Source organism: Diplotaxodon limnothrissa, linkage group LG12 (assembly GCF_057381915.1).
Source record: "Diplotaxodon limnothrissa isolate DT_005_m linkage group LG12, D_limnothrissa_male_GT1.1, whole genome shotgun sequence".
NCBI classification, from domain to species: Eukaryota; Metazoa; Chordata; class Actinopteri; order Cichliformes; family Cichlidae; genus Diplotaxodon; species Diplotaxodon limnothrissa.
This window is the reverse complement of record NC_140607.1, coordinates 31,306,884-31,333,436: the sequence shown is the minus strand read 5'-3', so window position 1 is coordinate 31,333,436 and position 26,553 is coordinate 31,306,884. Positions and strand designations below refer to the sequence as shown.

The window sequence follows — 26,553 nt, the reverse complement described above, 5'->3', positions numbered from 1 at the left end:
GGCAGAAGATTTAAAAGTTCCGAGCATCAGTCTAATATGTTAAGTCATGCGCACTGGAATTTAATCTCGATATCCCGGCAGGGCATACATTTTAGTATTTAACTGTATTTTCGTTTTATGGAGTTTTCTTACTGTACAAGACTTTCTGGGCCACCTGTGTTACTTCATCAATTCACTTACTATGTACAGGTATTGCTGTCAGATGGTAAATGCCTAACAGCCTCTAAATAAATAGAGCGGTAAATAGACTGCAGCATGCATTTAACACAGGGGGCATCCGGACTTAAACCAGAGACCTCTTGATCTGCAGTCAAATGCTCTACCAGTGAGCTATACCCCCTATTCCCTTTCACGTGTTTAAATTGTTTGTTTATATACATATATACAGTTTATCCAGTCTAACGTATTCCTGTAGTACAAACCTGATACTGTCGATTTTGATTGTTTGTTAAACAGTAACACAAACAACAGCATCTGGATTTGAACTGGAGACAATCTAAGCTGCAGTGCTCTTCCACTGAGTTATCCCCCCTGTGTATGACTGCACACAGTGTGGAACTTGAGGTCTCATCTTTCAGTTGTGGCGCTCTGGGCTTGTTTTCTAATGCATTCTGATATTTAATCTCAACACTGAAGCTCAAATGAAAAGCAGGTAAAAGCTGAGTAATTTATTAGGGTGAAAACAATCTGCGGTCATACAAATAAAGTTAATGGGTTTTATATACTGGGTTTTAACTGATTGAATTTCCTTTACTGTCTTTTTGGGGCTGAAAAGTACACAAAACAAAAGCAAGCACAGGTCAGAATTTAGAACAAAAAATAAATGCTAAAATGTGTGGGAGGAGCAGATCACCTGCTCACATCTCATCATATCCTTATTGTCACAATAAAGCCTCTGCATGTCCTGCTTCTTTAGCCAGTGTTAGCACACTGGCACACTGTTGGACAGCAGCTGACATTAAGAATTTTATCTGCCTTTCAGAGATGTTTTTACAGGTTGACAGGCAGGAAGGATTTACTTTTACTCTTTTATAGAGAGACCTAAGTGCTATTAGATTAATGAATCTGCAGAGTGTGATTTTGTCATCTAGGCAGTCTTCTAAAGGAGAACTCTTGATCTGCAGTGACCTATAGTGTGTGCCTCTCAATGACTCTCTACAATAGCAGTGCTTAACAGGGATTTTGGGGGTATAGCTCAGTGGTAGAGCATTTGACTGCAGATCAAGAGGTCTCTGGTTCAAGTCCGGATGCCCCCTTTTTTTAATATCAGAATTGCGTTTATTGACCATGTATATGCACCATGTATCACTGTTTAACAAACAGTATCAGATTTGTACTACAGGAACTATATAGATAAATACATAGATAGATATAGATATATAGTTTAAGCTAAAGAGTTCCTGTAGTACCAACCTAATACTTAAAAAGTGATATTAAAAAAAAAGGTGGCATCCAGATTTGAACCGGAGACCTCTTGACCTATAGTCAAATGCTCTACCACTGAGCTACACCCCCTACAGCAAGTAGCTCTGCATCATTAAGACTGGTTCTCAAGCGATCTACACATGGCCCACATACCGCAAAGAATGACGGCCCTTTGGTGGCCCAGACCTGGTTTGCCAGAGGTGGCCCACACATGGGCCAGCACAAGGCCAGTTTCAGACACACTGGTGGTCCTTTGCTAGCCCATGTGTGGATTACCTCTGGCAAACCTGATCTGGGCCACCAAAGGGCCATCATTCATTGCGGTATGTGGGCCATGTGTAGGTGGTGTGCAGCCACGGGCCAGTTGTTGACACACTGCTTGCCCTGTGCTGGCCCAGAACAGACAGTTGTTCTGTTCAGACAGTGAATAGACTGATTTTTATATAGCGCTTTTGTACTCTCCCAGATTACTTAAAGTGCTCTATACAACATGTCACATTCACCGACTTTCGCTTAACTGAGTGCTTCCTAACTACATTCATACACATTCACACTCTTGACATGCAGACTGGAGGAGCCAGGGATCAAACCACTAACCTTCAATCAGTTTGTAACCTGCTCTACCACCTGAGATATGGCATGCCATCGCATAAACAGTGGCATCATTGCCAGACCTGGCACACATCTGGTTGATATACACTCAGCCAAAACACCAGTCAGTCAGAAATGCCAGCTTGATGCCAGATCTGAGCCAGACCTGTTTTCTGTAGGCCTGGGCCTCATAAACCAAACCACAACCAAGCCAGATATGGCATGCCATCACATAGACAGTGCCATCTATGCCAGGCCTGGCCCATATGTGGATGATATACGTCTTATCATGCCAGAAGTCAGCCAGCAGTGCCACTTGATACTAGATCCGGGCCAGACCTGCTTGCCATGTGGCCACTAACACACACACAGACACAGTTACTTTACCAACGGACCCCTGAGCTCCTAAGTGTCCCTCAAACCTCATTCAGGGATCCACTCCTTTACTTCACTGTCACTCCCTGAAAGCTCACTGTCCTCACTTTCTGAGGACAGAAAGTGCACATTCCCTTGGTTTCCTTCCATAAAAGGTATTCACATCCATGTCCTGTAATTGTGAGTAGATTGTAAAGTAAAAAACATTGACTATGATCATATAAATGCACACAAACACATCTCTACACACATATGCAAATGCATTATATTGCCTGAAAAAATTGGGCTAACTGCGCAGTGTTGCCTTGAGGCAACGAATGAAAATGAACATTTTCACAGTATAAATACATTTTAAAAAGTAGAACAAACAATCAAATATGGTTCTTTACATATTCATGCACATACAAGTATTTTTTAATATACATTTATTTCACTATAAACATGTAAAATAGTGATCTTTATCTTTGCCTCCTAATAGAGATGTCTCTCATCAGAATCAGAATCAGAATACTTTATTCATCCCGAGGGAAATTAGGGGTTACAGCAGGCAGCACGCTAATGGCGCATGCGCACTCACAAAGGAACCTTCTGACCAACTTTACACAAACATCACATTGGGCAGACATGTCAGAAGGTAGGCTGATAGGAAAAAAACAACGAAAATACACTACATGAGGTAAGAGGAGGAGAAAAAAAACTCCACTCAGACTGAGCTCCTAGTGGGAGAACAGTTTGATAAAAGAAAAAACACCTCAGCACAAAAGCACATGACTATCAATACACCATAGAAACACGAGACAAGCAACAGGGCGGGTAAAGGGTAAGAGAGAGCCGGCGTAGACAGCGCATCCGGTCCTGCAGCATCTGTGCTGGTCCAGTTGACTGCTATCATCCCCGGTAGGGCACAAGCATCGAAGGCGTTGGAAAGGGAGGGGGATGAGTGAGTGCTTATCAGTGTAAGTGTGTGTGTGTGCGTGTCCATAGTTTAGCTGAGACAGTGTCCTTCGGCCTATCAGGCTAAGTAAACAGTCCTCCAGCCAATCCAGGTGTCCTTCATGGGGCGGGAAGAATAGTCATCACACAGTCGTTATCAGGGAGTTGTTTTGGTGGGCTCCAGCCTTGGGCCTGCAGCTGGGGCCGTGGTGTCCAAATGTTGAGTATTGTTGATTTCTCCTTTGTGAGCAGCTCGAATTCTAGCACTCCGAGGCTGGTCTCTCGATCTCCCGTTGAAGAGCTGCGAGCCTCCCCATGATGGTATCAAACTTCTGTTCCGTGGTGTTGTCAGTCTTTTGATTCTGAGACCTCACAACTGCAGTGATCCGTTCCGCGATGTTTTCCAACTGTCGCTCAAGGGTCTCATTTTGAGCAGGCCTCTCTCTGATGTTTCCCCTCATACGCTCAATGGTGTTGTTTTGAGCCTTCACAGCAGCTGTAAGCGTCTCCAAGGTGTTGACCATATTACGTTCGTTGTGAGAGGTCGCACCTCGTCCCGTCGCTTCGAATCCAGCGGGCAGCCTTGTGGGGGTTTGAACAGCCGGTTCCGCTTTCATGTAGTGCAGCTTGCCCCCCCCCCCCCCCAATTAAAAGTCACACCACCTTCAACTCATCATTTTATTGGAAAGACATGTGCCTGGTGGCATTATTTGAAAAAAAGAAGGGTTTTTTTGAAGGGCCAGTGTAAAGCATGAAAATGTGGTTTGTTGCCTCAGGGCAACGCTGTGCAGTAGAGGGATAGCATGGGTTTCATACTATTTGAAGCTCCTCAAGGTACATACTTCTAAAATTAATCTTAAATTACTTTTGACGTCAGTGGTAAGAAGGACAAAACTCCATGTCAAATTCAAGCTTTAAAGAACATAATTCTAAATTTGGAGGTGTTGAACTGTCTTGATGCATTCTCAATCATCCAGGTAAGTAAATCTCCAAAGGTTGATTCTGTTCATCTGGACGTAGCGTTTTCAGTGGGAGAAACGTTTCGTCACTCATCCAAGTGACTTCATCAGTCTCAGCTGACTGCAGGTGCCCCCAACCTTATAAACAGTACCTTTGCACAATGACTGAAACTAGCTGTGAGGTCAGTTTCTTGATCATTCTGTGGGCTAGTTTCAGTCATGCCAGCTAAACAGAATTAACTTTTTGGGGTGCTCAGGCTAAGTTTTGTAGTGCATTATTATTTATAATAGATATATCTATTTGTAATATCAGCAAGCCAAAATACTAATTCGTCACAGATTATTTCCCATAGCAACATCTATTTTGCTAGAAGAAGGGGGCATCCGGATTTGAACCGGAAACCTCTTGATCTGCAGTCAAATGCTCTACCACTGAGCTATACCCCCTTATTGATGTCACCCTAAACTATGGAATCTGAAGGCATCACGTGATTCTGTGACACAAAACACAGTAAACACAAAATAAAAAGAAAAAAAAGCTAAAAATACAGAAAACTCCCCTCAAGGGCCGTGATTCCACTTTTAAACACGCAAATAAACAAACCAGCAGTTCAGGGTTACGTCTAAATTTGGACAATACTGAGCCTGTTCCCGGTGTAGAATCTTCACATCCACATTAAACAAATATGTAGAACTGCTTTCTTTCAATATTCTTAAAAATTTAAAAGATTAAATTAAAACCCTTTTCTCAGTCTTTCAGTTATCTGCCACTTCTCCATGTCATGCGTTGCATGTCTACTCTCTCCTATAGCTTTGTTCTTCTATTTTGTCTCTTCTCTTTCCCCTCACCTACTAGCCCAAGACAGCAGCTCTCTTCCTGTTAAAAGAGAGTTCTTCTTCCTCACTGTCCGAAAGTGCTGCTCAAAGGTGATCATTTGAATGTTGGGTTGGGGGATTTTTTTTTTTTGCCATTATAAGGGTTGTAGGGTCTTCATAATACACTTTGAGACAAAAACAAATCTAACTGAATTAATCTTAGAGGTCAAAATGATAAGACTTGACAAAACCTCAAAAAGTAAGAAAATAAAAACAGAACAAAACACTTAAAAAGTATTTTTTTAATTGGAGGGATTATTACTGACCTTCCAACATATTTCACATTATATCTTAATACAATACACATTGAGCACCATGTTTTTTTCTTATTTTTTTACATGTTATGTACATTTTTTTAAAATGTTTTTTTCAGTAAGCTTATCTTGGTAAACATGAAAACATTCACTGTCACATATTAAAAATCATCCATGCATTTACAGGCTGGTATTTTCCCACCACAACGTCATATATTTCACATTAGAATAACATTTGTTAGTTAGCACACTGACATCTGCAGAATACTGTGAGTATGTGTGGCATATAATATATATTAAGAAACAATAAAAGGATGTGGATGTGCTAGTGTGTTAGCTGGTACTCAACAGTGAAGGTGTCTAATTACTGACATCCTAAAGTTGTTACTTGTGCCTCACTAGTTTTCCTGGAATGTGTCGAGTTTAGACACAAACAGAAGACATTCACATGTATTGCCATTGAGCTGCCGAGATATTGCAAATTTCTATTTTGCACTATTATGATATGTTTTTGTTTTTTAGTTTGTTTTACATCAGAATAACAGTAAAATGAATTAACACAGGCACTTAATAATCCAAACCCGTCACTTGGCATACATACGATACACGATACACAAGTGAAACACACAGGTCTGCCCTGAAATCTGTTACAGTTCAGGGGACAAATACACATCTGGTGTTACTGCACAACTGGGAGTCGTTATTCTCTGCAGTTGAGAAAAGTGGAAGGGAAGAAGGCTCCTTCACCGTCGCTTCCTAACGAGCCGCATGGGCTGTCCTCTTCGCAGCTCATGTCCTCACAGGAGTCCTCGCTATGAGACAAGACAGCATTAATACTCAATGTTTCCTTTGTTTAATCGTTACAACCCTACTTACAGTCATTTTGAATGGGATTTAAGCAAAGTCCCACTCGAAACAGCACCAGCACCGTTATTTTTATAGCATTTTCCAAATTGACTTTGATTTCATTGGTTACTGCTAGATAAAATCTTAATCTTGAACAGAATCTGTTATATCTGATAGAAAAACACCTAGAAGCTTTCCTGATTTGACCTAAAATAAGGTTTTAAACAAGCAGCAACCTCCGCAGCAGAAAAACTGAAGTGCCTCTCGTGGCTGCGTGAAGCTGATGGTGGAATTATGGGTGTGGCTGCCTCACACAATAGGACAGTGTCCCATCATAAGCAGCTTTAGCCAATCGCTCTGCCTCACTTTGGTTAATGTGACTCAGTGAAGTGGAGTCTTCACTGTTCAATTTTAGTGAGTAATGTTCTACATTTTGATGCATGCTCAGCCAGTCAGATAAAGCAATCCCAGAAAGTTGAATCTGTTCATCTGGACACGGCGTCAGAAAACATTACGTCCAGATGAACAGAATTAACTTTCTGGGACTGATGTTTTATCATATTTGTAGGTGACCTTCTACTAATAATAAGATTTTTGGGTGTGTGTTTCTGTCTACAGTTTGTAGATGTAGCTTCCCTGCTAGTGTGAGCAAAAAACATTCAAAAAGGAATAAAAGAGAAAACATATTTGATACAGCGGTTGCTAAAACCCTTAGAATTCAGGTTCAAAATGCAGAGTCCTAACTCACAGAGTAAAGTTAGTCTTTGTTTTTATTTTCCTCTGGAAGTTTCTACATTTCTACCACCATCTTTGCTCTCCAAGAGCCACGCCTCACTCTTTTAATGTTTCTGGTTTTGGTTTAGTAGTGAAATCAACTAAGGGAATAATGAGTCCAGAGTTCTATTAATGCTAACCATAACCTAATTGAAAGTTAATTGAGAATAATTCTTCTTCAGCACATATTTAACCAATCATTTTTACAATTCTGCTGTAAAATTAGAACTTGAAAAATGACGTTTTGACTTTTCTTAAGCCATTTGTACACAGCAGTTCTGCAGGCTCTAACCTGCTGGATCTTGAAAAAACAAAACAAAACACACACACACACAAAGTATGCATGTTAGTACTAATATGTGAAGGACAAATTTGTGTTATCTGAATGCAGCTTTACAGATCCTCTTACAAAGTAAATACAATAAGCATGTATGGAGGCTAGGTGGAAAAATAAAAGGCGAATCTATTTTTTCACCTGCTGATCCAGCTTATCATCACTTTTTAATACAGTTGCATCCATAGAGCACACATCTCTTTTTTAGGGCATGTTTTATTGTGAGAATTTTGTGTCAAATTATGTACACTAGAGAGAGTCAATATGCAGGACAGAGGATCAAAGGATAAACATAGCAGTCTAACATAAACTGTATCCTAGTATAAAGTCCGTGCGATGTTAGATTGCACTGATATGAGAAGAGATCGGCTAAAACTCCTAAGCGTTCATTGCTATCGACTGTGCTGTTTCCTGTAGTTACCTCTTCTAAACAACTGCATTCCATTAATGTGAATACATTTGCTGTGTGCTACACATGAGCTGTGGAAAATATTCTGACCTGATTTTACCATAATTATCCCATTTAGTTTTCCAAGGAGCCCAGCACACCCGAGAAATCATTATAACACAAAGAAAGTAGAAAAGATTAACTATTAACCTCTCGCTTTCATCCCAGCTTCTCTCGGGAATAGTTGGCAGACCGGGCACACTGAAGTGACTAGTTTGGAGATTCTGAGCCGTCCTCCTTGACACGATCCAAACAAGCTTTTTGTTGTCTGGTTTGTTGCATTCGCTCGAGCGGTACTCCACCATGCACTTGGCCACATGTTCCTTCCAGTGGAGTAGCTCACTGTCACTGATCTGAAGAGAAGAAGAAAAACAGGAAACATCTGAGAGGTTACAAACAGGAATGGCCTTAAAATATATATTTTTTAACAGTTTTCCCATGCACTCTACATGCATTTGGCCAGGCAACAATAAGTAATTTTACACATTTTACAGTCTCCGCGGGATTACACCGGCCAAACTGCAAACAAGTTTTCTGAACACAATTATCTTTAAAAATATAACAGGCTACGTTTACACACCAGATACAGGTGCTTCATCTGGGGGAGTAACATTTACTCTTGACTTTTGTTTATAGGTTAGACTGGATTTTTAAGGGTTTTAAAAGCATATTAGTGGTCACCATGTCTCTAAGGGAGAGACTTTGTCTGCTGCTTGTAAATTTTTCAGTTTTAATAAAAATTAGACTTGTTTTGCAGTCATGTCTGGTCGCACCGTTTCTGTTTGGACTTTCATGTTGAGTGGGGTGAGACAGCTCCTCCAAACACAGGGATAGGTGAAACAAAGACAACATGTTTTTGGCTGGAGACAGAAAAGTTGGTGCCAAACGAGTTGGAAGAAAAAGTCTAAATATAAATAGCTTCAAATTCTCATTTCACAGCTATGATAAGACTACAGTGAAACTGCCAAAACATTAAAAACCACAACATCAGGGATGTGGAAGCTCATCTGGCTCCATCACAATTCCCGAGTTGCTTCCCATTGAAAGAAAAAGAAAGAAAGAAAAGAATTAAAAATGTGACCTTGACCTTGGGCAAAAGTTGGGTGAAGACGCATTAGGTGATAATTATGTGCAATCCTGATTAAATAATGACCAATATTGTAGCAGGAGTCGCAATTCTTGTGAACTGTGAACAGATGCATGGATGGATGACGGACTCCTGACTCATAAGTACATTAAACCTTCAGCTCGATGAGCTAAAATATCATCAAACAAAATTTTTCTTGTGAAAAGTACACTATAAAAACTAAAAACTAATATGATAATACCCTGATAATACCCTTGTTACTAATATATTATGATGGAATAATACTGACTGTTTGAGAGAGGATTTAGCTGCCGCACCCTATTCTCTTCATACCTTTACATGTCTTTGGAACTGCTGGACAGTCTTCAACAACATGACTGACTGGGGGGCTTCAAATTCCTGAGCAATGAGGGCCAGCGCCAGCACGGATGGCTGTGAAGAAGAACAGATTAATTAGTCCTGATACTCCAAACTAATGCTGCTATGCTGTAAAAGTGTCACCTTGCTTACTTTTGCTTTAGAGAAAACAAGCCGGCATAAGCAGGCTTTTAGCTGGGCTTCCAGTCTCCCAATGCTTGGGATCTCCTCCCTTAAAATATAGAGGGAATCCTAATGTGATCTGCTAGTACAAGCCTCAGTCAGCAGTAACTATTTGACCAGCTCCAATCAGTCTGGAGCAGCATTAGCAACAAGAAAAAGTAAATACAAAAAAATATTTACCTTCCAGCAGACAGGGATGTGAAGGCGGAGTAGTAGAGGTGTAGAAAGGTTAAGGCTGTCACTGCTTTGGGCTCCACACTGAGCTTCTCTGAGATGATCTTCTCCATACGACACAGGTCTGACACGGTGAACTTGCTTTGGCTGATGCGAATAAGCTCATGAGTGGGTGAGACATTGCTTTCCTCCTCAACCATTTTGGCAGCAATGTGAAGACAGCAAACTCCAATACAGGGCAAATGCTTAGGCTGCACCTATCATCAACAGAAATGAGCCAAAATCCAATGAATCAAAGTCAAAGGAGACTAAAGGGCATTAAACATGCACAGTTGCAGTCTTGGCGTTTAACTTGGAATTCTTACTTTCATAATGGTGAGAAATCTATCAAGTAAATTGACAGCTTGAACAAAAGTTTGGGTGCAGTAGCCAAAGAAGCTGGTCAGGCTCCACAGTTCTTCCACTCTGGTGTCTCTGCATTTTGCAGATACTCCGCTGTGATTCTACAAATGTACCACTATATATTAGAAAGGCATCACTGAAAATAGCAGTCATTTTAGCAAACACATATGCCTGCAAACACAGCTTTAAAAAAAACTCCACAAAAACAAAAGTAGGTCAGTGGGCTACCTCTGTGGAGGCAGACTCCATCAACTTCAGGCCAGTCTCCCTGGGAAGAAAGTTGTACTCTGTCGCACAGCATGACTTCAACTCTTTCAAGAGCAAACTGTCAACGTCCTGAAGATCCCTCATCTGGAAAACAACACAGTGTAATATTTGTATCCAAGAGACTGTCAGAGTAACCCTATGTTGACTGTAACTGTTGCCTCCTAAACCACACCTACAGGCTGTCCGGTATCCCTACGAAAAAATAAATAAATAACTAATCTGGTATATAACCTGACGATCGTTACAATATTATAAGTGATTTATTAAGTGAATGCATAAAATATGCCGAAGCACAACTACTAAACCACCACCAAATCGAAGTAGATGTAGATATTTGAGCTAAATGACCACTGACCTGAAACTAGGTCACCGGGCTAATCCAAACAGGGAGATGATTTCATATTACAGAGTTAATAGAGCTAGGCTATTTCCTTCTTTTGGGTTTTAGAAATTGTGTTTTGAAAAACAAAAACATCAATAATTGCCAAAAAAACCCCAAAAAACATTCGGGGGCGTCACCCACACAAAGTACTCCAGCGTAAGCTAACTTAGCTAGCGCTAATCAAGCAGTCGTTTTACCTTGCCCAGGAGCGAAAGGCGTGCAGGATAGTAACAGCTCCGTGACTTCAATTTAGATTTCACTCCTCCATGTTTCCATTTTGATTGGGATGATTGACGAGAAATAATAAAATAAGACCTCGATCACCGTCGAAGAGCGACGACCCCCTCCCCGCCGCCCGTAATAAACAAGCAGCTCCGGACCTGCTGGGGAAAACTACTTTAACCATCATGCATCTCTAGAAACGCAACGTCTTGCCTGTTGGCGTCACAAAGTGGCACAAAAAGGCGCCTGTTGGCGGTGACAGTCGTCGGCAGTACTTATGTTTACGGTTTACGGTCACTTAACCGATAAACTTGCAGTTCATCGGTTCTGACTTTCACATACAAGTCTGTCATTATATTTTAACGGTTACACTCAAAGACCGCTCAACTACGTCGGCCAAATTAGCTACGGATTAGTGATGGCTCTTGTGGCACGGCTCCCAAAGAAGAGCTGGCTCTTTTGGCTCCCAATTGCTCTTAATATATTACCATCTGTAGCCTCATATTTTATCTTTATTTGGCAAATATGATGGGAGTTGGCTCTTCCAATTAGAGCCGATGCTTTTGCGCATGACACGTCACTACCACCGATGCTGTTTCCATGGTGATGAAACTGCGCGCTCTAGCAACTCGTTAGCAGTTGTCATTTCCAGGTTCTTGTAAATGTCTTAATCAATGACTTGACATAAAAAAATGAGATGTCTTCCACGGGGTCCCAGCCCTCTGAGCCCCAGAGCTATAGGCTTTCCATCAATAGTGGCACTAACGTTTTACGATACCATTACACAGCGAAAGATAGAACAGCAACAGCGGCAGGAACTGGAACCGCTGGTAAGCTAAATAAGCGAAGTATTGCCTGTTAGTATGCTAAACTTTGTTTCAGTAACTTGGACGGTTCCTATTTACTTTACAGATCCCCATGATGGCCCTCTTCCGTTGAGATTCAACAGTGTGACACTGGAGGAGCTGAGGTAAGGTTCCTCACCATAACTTAACAGCTTTTGCACTGAAAAAATGACGCGCACTACGTTTTTTGTCCCAAAGATGCTAAAGGACAGACCCAATGAAAGATAAACATTAAAAAAAAGAACTTAGACTTGCTTCTTTCACTCTATTGCACTGTATTGTCAAGATTAAAAATGTCCTGTCTCACAGTGAACTGAAAGGTAGATCATGCATGTGCCACTCTTGGATGGACTGTTATAATTCCTATTAATCCGGCTGTTCTAAAAGCTCCCTGAAAAAGCATCCAAATCATCAAATCGTCATCCAAGTCACAGCAGCAAGAGTATTAACAGGGACTGGAAAGAGAGATCGCATTTGTCCCGTGTTGGCTCCCTGTTGAAGCCAAAATTGAATAGGGAACGGTTCTGGCTCCGTTCCTCTTCACCATCTACACTGCAGACTTCTCCCACAATTCCACCCAGTGCTTCCTGCAGAAGTTCTCTGATGACTCTGCAATAGTCGGCCTCATCACTGATGGGGACGACAAGGAGTACAGAGGTCTGACCCAAGACTTTGTGGACTGGTGCCAGCTGAACTACCTCCAGATCAACGCCAGTAAAACCAAGGAACTGGTGGTAGACTTCCGCAGGCACAAGCATTCTCCACTGCAACCACTGAACATCCAAGGTATGGACATTGAGGCTGTGGACAGCTACAGGTACCTTGGTGTTCATCTGAACAATAGACTGGACTGGACTCATAACTCAGACGCCCTCTACAGGAAAGGGCAGAGCAGGCTGTACCTGCTGCGGAGACTCAGGTCGTTTGGAGTGGAGGGCCCACTCCTGAAGAAATTCTATGACTCTGTTGTGGCTTCTGCTATCTTTTATGGTGTGGTCTGCTGGGGCGGCAGCATCTCTGCTGGGGACAGGAAGAGACTGAACAGGGTGATCCGAAGGGCCAGCTCTGTTCTAGGATGCCCTCTGGACCCAGTGGAGGTGGTGAGTGACAGGAGAACGGCGGCTAAGCTGTCATCCCTGTTGGACAACATCTCCCACCCCATGCAGCAGACTGTGACAGCACTGAGCAGCTCCTTCAGTGGGAGACTGCGGCACCCACGGTGTGGGACGGAGAGATTTCGCAGGTCTTTCCTCCCCACTGCTGTCAGACTCCATAATAAAGACTTTAACTGATCAAGCACACACATCCATACATATGCAATAATACTAAGTGCAATAATCCTTTCTGTCATCGTTGTATTTTTACTCAGTTGTATATAGTATTTGTATTTGTATTCTATTTTTATCTTATTGTATATTTATTTTATTTTATTCTACTGTATATAGTATTTTATTTTATTCTATTCTGTACAGCTGTGTACTGTATTTATTCTTATTGTATTCTAATTTTTGCCTCATAACTTTTGCACTGTCCACTTCCTGCTGTGACAAAACAAATTTCCCACGTGTGGGACTAATAAAGGTTATCTTATCTTATCTTATCTTATCTTAATATCTTAGAGACCTCATAGTACCATATTATCCTAACAGAGCACTTCATTGTAAGACTGCCCTGTCAGGCTTACTTGTGGTTCACTGTGCTTTAAGTAAAGTGGGAGGCAGAGCCTTCAGCTATCCTCTCCTGTGGAGCCAGGTCCTGGTTTTGATGCATGGCAGTCTTCCTCACAGCTTTAACGATTAGGCTTAAAACATTCTGTTTTGATCAAAGAAAATAAATCAGGCTGTGCTGCAGTGGGTACCATTAGTAAACAAATCTGAACTGAATTCACTGTATGAGTTAGTCTAAGCCTGAGCTTCTATGTATTGACAGTGATGAGCTTGATCGCCGCACCAAAGAAACCCAGAGACTACAAGAAGAGGTGGAAAATGCAACTAAGGTGGTTCTGGAGAGATTTGGCGGCAGCTGTAGGTCACCTGGACAAAGCTGCCATGATATTAAACCTCATATCTGTAAGTACAAGTGTTTCCACACATCTTGTTTATGCCGCTCTAACTTGAAAGATGGGGGGGAAATGTGTTATCTAATGGCTTATTTATTATTGTTTTACAAAATCCAGAGTAGAATAAAATGGCTGAAAACTAAAGGCACAGAAGTACTGAAGCTCAAATTCTTCTAAGCTATTTGGGTCTCAGAAAATGTTTAAATCCAAATAACTAGCATGCATACACAGATATGAAGGGAAAGAATTCAACATAAACAAACACCCTAGCTTAACAGTGACAGTGTACGCTCTGAGTGTTTTAAACATCTGTTGCTGTTTTGGCAGATGACTCTCCTGGAGATTCCTCCTTTCTTCCAACCCACCAGCAGGCAGTGACTCAGCCTTTGGTCTTTGGTCTGGATATTTTAAACCAGGAAGTAGCCCAAAGGGACATCAGCTCTCCTGGAAAGCAGGTGTTAGAAAATGCAATGGATGACTGCCTTCAGCAGCTGTCAGACTTGCAGCTCAACAAGGTTCATATTTTATTGCAGCCATGAAATCTTATGTAATAGTTTGGTCATGTGTGATGTTAATAGCAGAGGAGGGTAGTGCACTCTCTGCATTATGTATCTTTTATGTTTCATCTCCCCAAACACAGACAGTTAATCAAGCTGAACAAGAAACATGCTGTCCTCAGAAAGCCATCACAAACCTGAAAACTGAGCTGCATAAAGTCCAGATGGAGAATGATGCCCTGTCTGACCTGAGGTGAAAACACAGATACAGTTCTACATATATAAAATAAAATGCCTGAATCACTTTGACCCACAAATCTTTTGATTTATAGATTAAAGGATTCGAGGAAACACGTTGATCAGATGGAAAAGATGCTGTGCTTGTTGGAAGAGCTTCAGAAACTCAAAAGGTCGAGGGACAAGAAGCTGCAGGAGATGGAGAATGAGGCGGTCGCGCTTAATAGGAAAGTTGAAACATTGGAGCAGACCATAAAGGAGGTGTATCATACATTGGATGGGAAACAATCTGAGCACTCAGTTACCAGCACTAAACATGAGAATCGCAAAACGCAGCAATTTATTCCTAATAAGGCAAATGTGGATCTCAATGACAAGCTACAGGGGAGGCCTTTTTTGGTAAGTGATAGCATTCAGTAGAGTACAATAATGGGTGTATTTTGCAAAAAAAATATGACTCTCATGATTTATTTATTTCTGTTTCATATCAGTCAGAAGAACAGATGGGGAACAAGGAATACAGTGGAGCAATTGAACAAGAAAGGTATATCATTTTCCTAACTAATCAGTGAATTCTGTCATTTACTGAATGTCAACAACTGCCCATCACAGATTCTTAGAGCTGGGTTTGTCAAACCTGTTGTACAAAAGCTAAAGATTTTCCATTCACTCACACGAAGTACAAAGTAAAGCAGCAAATTTACATCAAAGAAACAAAGTAAACTTAAAAAGTTGCTGTGCCCTACCTTAACCGTGTAAATAAACCCTGTGCAAAATGTGTCGACTTAGACTGGAACACCTCATTTCAACTCTTGGCCAGGAGATGGCGATGTTGACTGATATACTGAGCTCATCGAAAGACAACAGCTTCAACTTGTGTGCCAAAGTGGAATTGCTCAAGTAAGTGGCTGTGAAAAAATGTCTTCTTTTTATTATTCATCAGATAGTTTGCAGTGATAACTCCCTGCTGGTTTCTGTATTACTGTAAACCTGTCAGACAATATGAGAAGTATTCACTCATGATTTGTATACCCAGAAAACTCACCGTGAGACCGCCCTCACTGCACGAGTATCAGGCCAGAGAATTGGAGTCAACCTTTTCCAGCCTTAAAGATAAGGTAAAGATGATGTTGAAAAGATGAAGTTATTAAGTAAGGCACATATAAATTCGCTTCTCTGAACTGTGCTGCTTGGATGTGGAGAAGCAGCACCAGTAAATGGCCAGTATGTGCGTCTTTTTTATGTGGTTTGTGAATGTGTTTTGTCATGTTGTAGGTTTGTGGTCTGGAGCAGCAGCTAAGTGAGGCTCAGACGCAGCTCTTGAGTGCTCAGCAGCAAGAAAAAGACAAATCATTGCAACAGGCAATGGAACTTCATTCTCAGCTTAAACAACATAAGGTGTGGTACCACAGTTTTGCTTCTGTGCATAAACTGTTATGTCGGTGTATTAAAGTACAGTGGTTATGCCGGATTAAACTTTGTGTCAAGTTTAGGTAAAATTATGTAATTTATTTAATCTGCTTGTGAAAATTCTTTAGCTGTAGGTGGGAGTGGTCAAAGACAATTAGCAAAACCAGAAGGAGGCTTTTTATAAATGGATGGGTTTTAAGGTTACTAAGGCAGTATAAACTGAGCCTGTACCACCCCTCTTGTAATAACTAATATTTTCATACTGTTCTTATGTACTGCACCGCCATCTATACAATAGGGCAACAATTTCCTTTATAGCAACTGAAGTTTGAACATCCTGACTGATCAGGTCTTTCTGTAATGCCAACACTAGAAGGCTGGAGTTCATTGTTGCTGTGAGGCAATATGTAAAAAACAATGTAACTGGGCATGCAAATTACAAAGCAACAACACTATCCAAGAGACCTGGGTTTTTTTCTGTCTTAAAGTTAGCCTTTGGGCATTAGCTAAGGATGGAAGCATGATCATTGAGGTAATGAGCCTGTGTTACCTCAGTTAAACGAAGTCTGTGTATTTTCCTGTTATTTGATAAATAAAATGTGTTGCCAAAGGCTGAGGAAAGGAAATACAGTGTTTTTTATACAACTCTGGTGATTTTTTCAGTCACCCAAACAAGCTATTTAGGCATACACTGGTCATACACTGGGCAACTGCTATCTCCCGCTTGGCATTAGTGTTGTGTAACGAATAAAGTTTTTTCCCACATGCCATCTAAAGACACAAAAGCTAATTGGACTCAGTAGTTGTCATTTCCAGTTGGCTATTTAGCCCATGTGGATTCAACAAGGTTGCTGTTAATTTTGGCCTCATGATTTACTATACTCACAATCTTACTATGTAAGGAGCAGTTCTCACCACCATAATCCCTGTCCCCAAGAAACCTAGGATCACTGGACTAAATGACTACAGACCCGTGGCTCTGACATCTGTGGTCATGAAGTCTTTTGAGCGCCTAGTTCTCTCCCATCTCAGGACCCTCACGGCCCCCCTCCTGGACCCCCTGCAGTTTGCATATAGAGCCAACAGGTCTGTAGACGACGCCATCAACATGGCCCTACACTTCATCCTGCAGCATCTGGACTCCCCAGGAACCTACGCCAGGATCCTGTTTGTGGACTTCAGCTCTGCCTTCAACACCATCCTTCCAGACCATCTCCGAGACAAGCTTTCCCAGATGAATGTGCCTGATCCCATCTGCCGGTGGATCACTGACTTCCTGACGGACAGGAAGCAGCATGTGAGGCTGGGAAAGAATGTCTCGGACTCCCGGACCATCAGCACCGGCTCCCCTCAGGGCTGTGTTCTTTCTCCTCTGCTCTTCTCCCTGTACACCAACTGCTGCACCTCCACCCACCAGTCTGTCAATCTAATCAAGTTTGCAGATGACACCACCGTTATTGGGCTCATCTCGGACGGGGATGAGTCTGCCTACAGGAGGGAGGTTGAACGTCTGGTGTCCTGGTGCAGCCACAACAACCTGGTGCTGAATGCCCAGAAGACAGTGGAGATTATTGTGGACTTCAGGAAGCACACAGCTCCACTCCCCCCCATCATCCTGACTGACACCCCCATCACCTCTGTGGACTCATTCCGCTTCCTGGGTACCACCATCACCCAGGACCTGAAGTGGGAGCCCACCATCACCTCCGTCATCAAGAAAGCCCAGCAGAGGATGTACTTCCTGAGGCAGCTGAAGAAATTCAACCTGCCAACACAGACGATGATGCAGTTCTACACCGCAATCATCGAGTCCATCCTCACCTCCTCCATCACCGTGTGGTACGCTGGAGCCACTATCAGGGACAAACAGAGACTGCAGCGTGTTGTGCGCTCTGCTGAGAAGGTGATTGGCTGCAGACTCCCATCTTTGCAGGACCTGTACACCTCCAGGACATTGCGGCGTGCAGCTCGGATCTCAGCTGACCCTTCTCACCCTGGACACAGTCTGTTTGACCTGCTCCCCTCAGGCAGGAGGCTCCGGTCCATTCGCACCAGAACCTCTCGCCATAAGAACAGTTTCTTCCCCTCTGCTGTTGGACACATGAACAATAACCATATGACTGTTCCCACCACTAACACATGACCCTACGCTCTGTTCACTGCATCATTCCATGTTTGGCACTGATCACCACCTGCACTCATGTATATATCTTTCAACGTAGCACTCTTAATTCTTATTCTCATGTATATATCTCATGTATATCTCATGCACATATCTTTCCACGTAGCACTTTTAATTCTTATCCCTACTTTTATTTTTTTCCATGTCTATTTAAGTGCTATTTATGACACTATGTTTGCACTGAAGCACCGCAGCAATTTCCTAATGTTGTAAACCTGCTCAACATTTGGCAATAAACCCCATTCTGATTCTGATTCTGATTCAACGTTCAGAGAGGGTTGCCTTAATGTGTAAAATTCCAAAAGATTATAATTTTTGCCCATTCCAGTGCAGGCAACTCACTGTGCTTCCTGCTTTATCCAGAGGTGCTGTGACCAGCAGCAGTGTGAGCTCCAGGAGGGATTAAAGGTCCTTCGAGGGCAGCTGAAGGTGACTAAGGAGCAGCTTCACCAAGCTGGGGAGGAGAAAACCCGCCTAGAGGCCCTGCTGGAGCAGAGGGACCACGAGGGAAGGAAATCCCAGGAACTCCTGTGGGAGAAAGACAAAGAATTCCACTTAAAGCAACAAGAAACTCATCAAGTAATACACTTAAGAAAATGTGTTTGTGTCAGGTGCTTTTTTTTCTTTAGAGAGAATATTTTTAATGTTTTTTATAAATTTTTTTGTGGGGGGAGAGATCACCATTTTCAGTGAATTCAGGCTTAAATATTTTTTTAGCATCTTAACAGGTTAAAAGAGGCTCAGAGTCAGTGCCAGACCCTGCAGATAGAACAAGAGACATTGAAGCTGAAGCTGAGTGACAGAGAGAAGACGATAGATCTTCTAAAGTTCCAGATCGAGAGCAGCATCCAGATGACAGTCCAACAAAGCTGCACCATCGATGATCTTCAACAGGAGAACAGCCTCCTCAGCAACCAGCTCAACCAGCACAAGCTGGAGATGCAGCAGCTAAGGGTCAGAAGCAAGTATTAGGTCAAAACACATTTTTCCCTTTCTTTTTTCCTGTTGACATGTCCTAATGCAGGGGTGGGCAATTCCAGGCCCCGAGGGCCAGTGTCCTGCAGGTTTTAGATCTCACTTTGGGTCAACACACCTGAATCACATGATTAGTTTGTTACCAGGCCTCTGGAGAACTTCAGGACATGTTGAGGAGCTAATTTAGCCATTTAAATCAGCTGTGTTGGTTCAAGGACACATCTAAAACCTGCAGGGACACCGGCCCTCAAGGCCTGGAGTTGCCCACCCCTGTCCTAATGCCACCTTTTCTCTTTTTTCTATTACCATTTGCCGGTAAGGCTGAGGTAGATCGCCATAAGTCCCACCTGGCTGCTGTAGAGCATGAGAGACGACAGCTCGAGGCCTCTGTGGCTGAGCAGAGCCAGCGCATCCGGGAGGAGACTCTGGAGAAACAGCAGCTTACCACCCAGCTGGAACTGCGACGTGTGCAGTTAGTTAGCCTTACTAGTGAGTTGAATGTACCCTGTTTCACAATCAGTGAAATAAGGTGACTGGTTAAAGCGTAGTCTGATGAAAGTTTAAAGATGCTGTTCAGCTGATTAATGATGATTCTGTTGACAGTAATGTTTAAGTGATCTGTGGTTAACACAAATCTGCCATTTCTCTTGTTATTCATTCCCTTTAAAGAAAACTGTGTAATTAACCAAATTGTGGTTTAGGAGAATTGTTTACACCCTTACTGTCTGTGACATGCAGTTTGTCTCACACTATGCAATAGAATATCTTAAAAAAGGCTTTAGGTTTTGTAAGAGAGGCATTCCACTCAGACACTCAGACTTTGAGGAGAATTTAGCAAAAGCATTGTAATCTTGGTAAGAGTCTGATTTCCAGGGAGAAAAAAAGCTGTTTAAAAACTTCTCTTTGGGAAAAGCCAGCAAATAGATTAAAGTTATTACAGTTACATTCAGGTGTTAACCAATGAAATTGAATTTAATTTAGATAACACTCAAAAATACCTTCATAGTAAGCACAGAGAAGTGTTTGAAGTTTTGTGCTTGATTACCTTGAATGATAGACCCTGACTCTGTTCTGTTACTGAGTGGAGACATGGATAGTTATTTATGTGTTTGTTTGTTTTTATCTTTCATTTTAAGAGGAATTCCTGTTGAAATTAAATCTCTTTTACCAGGGTGACCTTGTTCCCTTGCCCTCATTACAGTACTAACCTAAGTATCAGTGTCCAGGTTAATATAGACATGTCTGAAATGTGCTGCCTAGAATAGTAAGCTGGCAAAGTACATTTTTACTGTATTCAGGGTTTTCCTGCACATATCAACGACCCTCACTGAAGACAGCTTAATTTTCTCAATTTTAAAACACATTATTTCTTATCAAATGGACAACAACGACAGGAGAATGCAAAACGTTTTGTTAAGTGTAAGAACACTGTGTAAACCCTGTATAACATAAGCTAAGCATCCATCTTTGGGTCGTCTGATACCTCTAATCAATAAACTGCTGAAGTCAAGCCTTCCATTTACCAGGAATTACTGTGTAGACCATGGAGGCGTTTCTTGAAAAACTTTAGCTCTCCTGGCTTTTAGTCTAATCAAATTATCTTCTTGTCCTGCTGTGTTAAGAAATCAAAGAATTATGTTTGGTATGTTTACACTGTTAACCAAGCCCTTCTGTTGTGGTGTGTGTTTGCTTATGTGTTACCGTCTATTTCTCTCTCTGGACGTAACACGTGTTTGTCCGGGCACGATTTCAGAGGAGCACAAGGAGCTGCAACGGCTGCACAGCTGTAAGAACGAGGAGCATGAGGGTGTGGTGCTGAATCTTCAGAGTCAGATAAGGAACGCCCACGATGAGCTAGATCAGATCCAGAGCACCTTGGGGACCCTCAAAGGGGCTGACAGACATGGTTTGATCAATGTTTATAATTTAAAATGCAACTTAATTAAAAGTCTTCATGAACAAATAAAACTCTGAGGAACTGCTTGTGATTTTCATATATATTTGGTCAGGTGCACAGATTACAGTGAAGTACTTTCACGTTAGCGACCTTTAGTATCACAGAGACATTTTGCATTTCAGAGAACAAAAAATTTAATATTAGTGAAATGTATTCAATTCACTTTCTGACCTCCTGTGCTTCATTTCAGTCTGAGAGATGTAATCTGTAATTCCCTACCCTGTAATCCATCCTAAAGAAGAGCTCTGTGATTATTTATGTTGCCATCTTTCTGTCCCATGGTTTGACTCCACTTCAGGCCTCCAGGTAGCCTTGGACATGCAGAAGGAGATCACTGGCAGGAGAGAGCAGGTGGACTTGATGCAGAGCAAAATTCAACATCTGGAGGAGAAAGCGGAGAAGCTGCATCACGTGAGCTTTTACCATGTTAACTTTTGACAAGTTAGCTCTTGATGACATAGCAGTCAAAATGTCTTAATCAGTAGTCTTCAAATATGCAACACTATACAACTGTTTTTTTTGGGGTTTTTTTGTTGCTTTTTTGGCAGTTAATTTTTCATACTTTTTCCAGTTCTTCACATTCATCTGAAGTGAGATAGGCATTACTCCATGTTCTCTTCTTGTCCAGGAGAAAGACTGCCAGAACTTGGAGACCGAGCGTCAGCTCCAGGAACTAACCTTCGTCAGGGAGGAGAAGAGACAACTTGCTAACGAGCTGGAGGTGCTTCGCTCCAAAGATCAGCAGTTAACAGATAGGATCAGTGAGCTGGAGGCAATCCTTCACAAGGTGGCATTCATTTACACTTCATTTTAGTCATGACACAATTTTTGACACCTGCAATTTTTAGAAGCGTGAATATGTTGGTGACTGCCTGAAACATGCAGAGGTTTGAGTGTAAGCAGTGTGCGGTGAAGAATAAATGTTTTAAAATACACTTTCTCCTCAGGGGGTAACTGTTTTCTTTTTTAACAGTTTCCCCTGTTTGCTTTTTTTTCCTTTGCTGACACTGTTTAATAAAATCATAAAATGCTATTTACTCTTCTAATTATGGCCTGAACTTTACTGGACCATTTTAACACCTTGATTCTTTTCTTTTCGGCCATCCTGATGTAGATTTGCTGCTGTGCTTGTGATCATTGTCCTGTTCCGTGACACAGTTACAGCCAAGCGTCAGCTGACACATATATGACCACATATTTGATTTTAGAATACTTTAACATACAGAGGAGTTCATGGTCGACTTAATGACTACAGGTCCCATGGCTGCAAAACAAGCCCATTTCATCCCTTTGACTTGGCATGAAGTATTTAAGCTGATAATGCTCTGTTTGGTTTTGTGGCTGTGCATTATGGCCAAATGTTTCCACTTTGACTTTGAAGAACATCGTTCTAGAGGTCCTGTGGTTTGTTCAGATTTCACTTAAGCTGTGTAGCCTGTTCTTTTTAGAGAGAGAGGAAGCTTTCTCCTGGAAACCCTTCCAAGCAAGCCATACTTGTTCAGCTTTCTTCAATAGTCATGCACCGGAACATTTAACATGCTAACTGGCCTGTAGAGTTGGAGAGGTAGCTTTTGGGTTTTTTCCTAATTCTCTGAGCAATGCGCAGTCTGATGTTGCTGGGGTATCCATTCATGGGACGATTTTGGCATTGTGTTAATTAAACAGCTGAATGCACCAGACCAAGCTGCCAAAATTCTGGTCTTATACAGGTGTTCAAGTCTGATGATTAGAAAATCCAGTGCATTTTGATTAGTAGCACCTGGCTGACTCTTATGGAAGCAGTACATAATCTTCCCCATTTACATGATGGGCCCACATGCTTCTGTTAATGTTCATTATCCTTTTTAAATAAAAATTAATTAAAAGATTCTACAATTGGTAGCATCATACTTTCCTGTTTCCCAAAGAATAATTGTGTTCCTTTTGAATTAAAAGTTCAAAATTTTATAGAGACAAGTATAAAAAGGAACTTTGTCAGTCCTCTTGTATCTCTGTTTGTGTCCCAGTGTGACCGCAGTTTCTTTTTGTATTTCAAAAGATGTCGGAGAGCTTTGCAAACTGTCAGGATTTTATCCAGCTGCGGGAGCAGGAATATTTCCGCTTAAAACTCCACCATGCCCTCCACTTGAAGGTAAAGCTGTTCTACATAATTAGTAGGACAGAGCTTTTTTATAATCAAGAATATGCTGTATTCTATGTCTGTGTATAGAAAAAAACACAATAAGTGCTCAATGCTAAGGTTCTCAGCTGTGTGTTAGGCTAGGCTATAATTTTTAAATATTGCACATCTTTCAGTGGGAGACATGACCACATTTGTTTTCTGTAGGAGCTCCAAGGTCAAAATCTGCACACAGCTCTGAAAGTGTGTCCACCTGATCTGGACTCCCTGATCCCATCTGCACACACTGCTCCACCTTCCTCCCAGCATGCCTTCAACGCCAAGATCAAGGTACAGTGAGAAACTCCCTATATCTCGCCTATCCCTCCTGCTTTCAGTCTGTCAAGTGCTTGTGTGAATCATTTTATTTGGCTGTACAGACACGAGACATCTGCTCAGCCTTTGAATTGCATTCCTGGAGCTGGGAAAGAAAACAGACTGTAAATAATTTCAACACAGGGTTGAAATGCTATTTGTGTTGGACTGCGGAGACAGTTTTATGTGTTTTTATTGATTTAATTCAGATAAAAGAAGACTGTCCCATATATTTTGATTTCACTGTTAAAAATGAACATTTTAATAAATATATTACCAAATATCACTTCATTTACATTGTCATGCACATCTTTTTGGCTGCTGAAGTCAAGGAGGCAGCTGGAGAGCCCCACTTGTGAGCTCAGATCTCTTGACAAAATCCTGAGAGGAGGGATTTTGGAGAACCCTGGACCACACACCGATAACAGCACCACTGGCAGCAGCTTCCACAGGAGGAGGTCTGCACCAGAGAGAGTACACAGAACCGCATTGTACGTCTGGCTCAGTTCCCACACACCCCAAGCATTAGCTTTATTCTTAGGCCGACTTAGGTCACATATGGAAATCATGTGATATTTCTAAGTGAGCAAGAAATCATAGATGAGCCCTACGTGGTGAGTGCTTTCACTGACCACACAGTTTCAAAGTCTATGTTGTAATATAAAATGTAAAAAAATTGCCTTTTATCATTCAAATGCTTGTATGTACCCAAATTTCTGCTGTACTCTCATACGCTCTTGTTATATCTCACTTTACCCATATTGTAATATTTCTTTTGTCTGTGACGCAGAACTGATCATTGCGATACTGGCTACAAACTGAGGAGAAATACCTTCAGCAGGTAGGGAAAGTGCCCCTTGTTTTTGTTTTTCTAAATATTTTGCATGACTTTGTGAGTGTGACTTGCCCTAAGGCTGTGAGATGATCCCACCATATAGCCATGTGACCTGTTACCTCTCATGAAAGGTCCTACAGTGTGCTACAGGCCTGTAAAGCAATGTAATGAATCTCTGTTTGCACACACACTGTGTACAGCGAGCTATGTTTCCTGAAGACAGCTGAACCAGATGAGAAAATAATCAAGTCCTTCAGTCAGAGTGAGTTTCATAAGCAGTTTTTATTTAATATATCTAATTTCTTATTACTAAGCATTAATTTATTTTATTTTAATTTAATTTTAGACCTGCAACAGTTTCTTGTCACTATTAATTGGTCTTGGTTGTTGTTTGGTTAAATACGCAGGTTTTTTTAAGTTACTGAACAAGAAAATCATCAAGAAAATATTTAATAGATAGTTTAATAGATAACTCTAGATAATGCAAGATAGAGCAGTTTAATAAAATAAGATTTGGTTTAAATCTGTAACAGACACTCTGCTTTTTAGGCAATTTTATATTAATACCAGAGACTGCAGTGAGGGATACTTCCTCACCACCGCTACTCTCACTGGGTCGCAGGTCACCAGTCCACTCTCTCCTGACCTCTGACCCCAACAACTAACAGAGACACGTCAAAATGCTTCTGAACCCCTCTTCTTTTATCAGTAAGTTCTTAAAGTTCTTAATGATCACAACTGAGCAAAACTGAGGTCATTCAGACAGTAGTCAGGAACAAACCAAACTGATTTGAACACTTTTACTTTGAAAACTGTTTCCTGCTGTTGATGATAGTTACAGTTACATTGTTTTAAAAAACATGTTACAAGCATTGTTCACTCTACATCGATATCATGACATGAGTCAACTGTTTGTACAGATTGAGTCATTTATAGTTTATTCTTTTACTGGAGAGATCAAGGCAACCATTTCAGAGTCTTTGAATGTGTAGGAAAGGCTGAATAACATCAACAAGAAGAGTCATGTAGTTAAAGGTAAGTCAGTAACAGATGAAAAGACTTTTAGGTGTGACAGCAGCTGAAATCCAGTTCTGCGTTAAAGGCTATTACACTTGTCCTTTAGCATCTCACAGCATCTCATGCTTAACATTCCATTGTGTTTCTGATTGATCATAATCTGTCAAATATCATACCTTTATGTTTTTTTCTTTTTTGTCTTACAGATGCCTCATTTTTCAAAGGTCACAAGAATGAACTCTGACAGCAGAAAGTTTTGAAAAAACAAGAATTTCACTCACATGTACTGTACCAGTGTACCTCCACATGTGATGTGACAATAAAAGTGATTTGATTTGATTTGATTGATTTGAAAAAACAATCAGCTGTATTATCATGTTTAAATAAAGTGCTTGAAAAATGTGAAGTCTCTTAATAATTATTTTATTCATAGCATAGATTTATAATAAATTTACAATAAAAGCTGTGATTCAAGTAGTTGGGACACATGCTGCCCATACAGTACATCTAGTACAGTTCCGGCTGCTTTTAGGGACTCTGGAAATCTTCTGCCATCCTTTGTTTATAAGCACTACTTAATTATCCATATTTCCTTTATACGATAACAAATATACACACCTCTTGTTATTGATCTTTATCTTACTCTTCAAAAAAAGGAGATTCTTTAGAAATAAAGTCATACTTAAACACCCTTGTCCTTTGTATCCTCTTGAGCTTTTTCCATATACAAACGATGTGGACCTACCACACAGAGGTCTTTAAATCCAAATATTTTGTATCCTCTTCACTCTTGATGGTTTGTGTTACTTGCCATGAAACCAGCTGTTTGTTACGTTAGACGGGAAAGGACGATGGGTTTTCTTGAGATTTGTGCCAGATCCAAGTCCCCATTCTATCTCTTGTTTACATTTTAGTTCAGCTACTTGGACCTGTTGCCAGACTCTTGAATTTGTTTATTTTTGCACGTAACTGTTTTTTTCCTCCCCAAGTAAAAGATATCAAAATTTATATTTCACTTATATTTGTGATCTGTACTGAATTTTGTTCTTGCTTTGGAAATATGAATAGCCTTCCTGGTTGGGATTTTATACAAAAACCTGAGAAGTTGCTGTGTGCTTGAATGGGCACAATTGGTGGCAAACAGACTTGAAGGAGGAGCACCATCAGAAGCATTCAT

General features: G+C 41.2%; 2 protein-coding genes and 3 non-coding genes across 7 annotated transcripts; 2 read left to right on the top strand and 3 right to left on the bottom strand.

Moving 5' to 3' along the window:
- Nucleotides 1–268: 268 nt before the first annotated feature.
- On the bottom strand, nucleotides 269–340 carry trnac-gca (transfer RNA cysteine (anticodon GCA)). The gene has a single exon. It is a non-coding gene; the product is annotated as a tRNA-Cys (tRNA).
- Nucleotides 341–1,184: 844 nt separating this feature from the next.
- Nucleotides 1,185–1,256, top strand: trnac-gca (transfer RNA cysteine (anticodon GCA)). The gene has a single exon. It is a non-coding gene; the product is annotated as a tRNA-Cys (tRNA).
- A 3,402-nt stretch (nucleotides 1,257–4,658) lies between these two features.
- On the bottom strand, nucleotides 4,659–4,730 carry trnac-gca (transfer RNA cysteine (anticodon GCA)). The gene has a single exon. It is a non-coding gene; the product is annotated as a tRNA-Cys (tRNA).
- A 745-nt stretch (nucleotides 4,731–5,475) lies between these two features.
- On the bottom strand, nucleotides 5,476–11,035 carry LOC146621620 (cyclin-G2-like). 2 transcript variants are annotated; one of them, XM_085368670.1, is made up of 8 exons: nucleotides 10,865–11,035; nucleotides 10,247–10,369; nucleotides 9,982–10,119; nucleotides 9,623–9,873; nucleotides 9,413–9,491; nucleotides 9,236–9,334; nucleotides 7,966–8,168; nucleotides 5,476–6,225 (listed from the first exon to the last, which is right to left on the bottom strand). In XM_085368670.1, exons 2-8 carry the CDS (start codon nucleotides 10,367–10,369, stop codon nucleotides 6,114–6,116), a joined length of 1,005 nt encoding a protein of 334 aa, XP_085224796.1. In that variant the 5' UTR covers nucleotides 10,865–11,035; the 3' UTR covers nucleotides 5,476–6,113. The 2 variants fall into 2 exon arrangements, with proteins under 2 accessions (XP_085224796.1, XP_085224798.1); XM_085368672.1 differs by lacking the exon at nucleotides 9,982–10,119.
- A 551-nt stretch (nucleotides 11,036–11,586) lies between these two features.
- LOC146621619 (uncharacterized) lies at nucleotides 11,587–25,024 on the top strand. Of its 2 annotated transcripts, none has more exons than XM_085368669.1 (22): nucleotides 11,587–11,719; nucleotides 11,802–11,859; nucleotides 13,664–13,803; nucleotides 14,121–14,248; nucleotides 14,434–14,543; nucleotides 14,623–14,926; nucleotides 15,019–15,071; nucleotides 15,317–15,427; nucleotides 15,564–15,645; nucleotides 15,803–15,925; nucleotides 18,453–18,698; nucleotides 18,837–19,073; nucleotides 19,415–19,583; nucleotides 20,848–21,000; nucleotides 21,350–21,462; nucleotides 21,680–21,838; nucleotides 23,090–23,182; nucleotides 23,378–23,505; nucleotides 23,857–24,015; nucleotides 24,315–24,365; nucleotides 24,560–24,621; nucleotides 24,909–25,024. In XM_085368669.1, exons 1-22 carry the CDS (start codon nucleotides 11,587–11,589, stop codon nucleotides 25,022–25,024), a joined length of 2,928 nt encoding a protein of 975 aa, XP_085224795.1. The 2 variants fall into 2 exon arrangements, with proteins under 2 accessions (XP_085224795.1, XP_085224794.1); XM_085368668.1 differs by having other exon boundaries at nucleotides 14,121–14,308; nucleotides 18,483–18,698; nucleotides 23,378–23,500; nucleotides 23,852–24,015.
- Nucleotides 25,025–26,553: the final 1,529 nt, after the last annotated feature.

Coding starts and splice junctions, on each gene's coding strand:
- LOC146621620 (XM_085368670.1), bottom strand. CDS start 10,369: ATGAGGGATCTTCAGGACGTTGACAGTTTGCTCTTGAAAGAGTTGAAG. Junction 9,492..9,622: donor ACATCCCTGTCTGCTGGAAG/GTAAATATTTTT, acceptor CTATATTTTAAG/GGAGGAGATCCCAAGCATTG. Junction 9,335..9,412: donor TTGTTTTCTCTAAAGCAAAA/GTAAGCAAGGTG, acceptor TCTTCTTCACAG/CCATCCGTGCTGGCGCTGGC.
- LOC146621619 (XM_085368668.1), top strand. CDS start 11,587: ATGTCTTCCACGGGGTCCCAGCCCTCTGAGCCCCAGAGCTATAGGCTT. Junction 11,860..13,663: donor GTGACACTGGAGGAGCTGAG/GTAAGGTTCCTC, acceptor ATGTATTGACAG/TGATGAGCTTGATCGCCGCA. Junction 23,183..23,377: donor ACCATGCCCTCCACTTGAAG/GTAAAGCTGTTC, acceptor TGTTTTCTGTAG/GAGCTCCAAGGTCAAAATCT.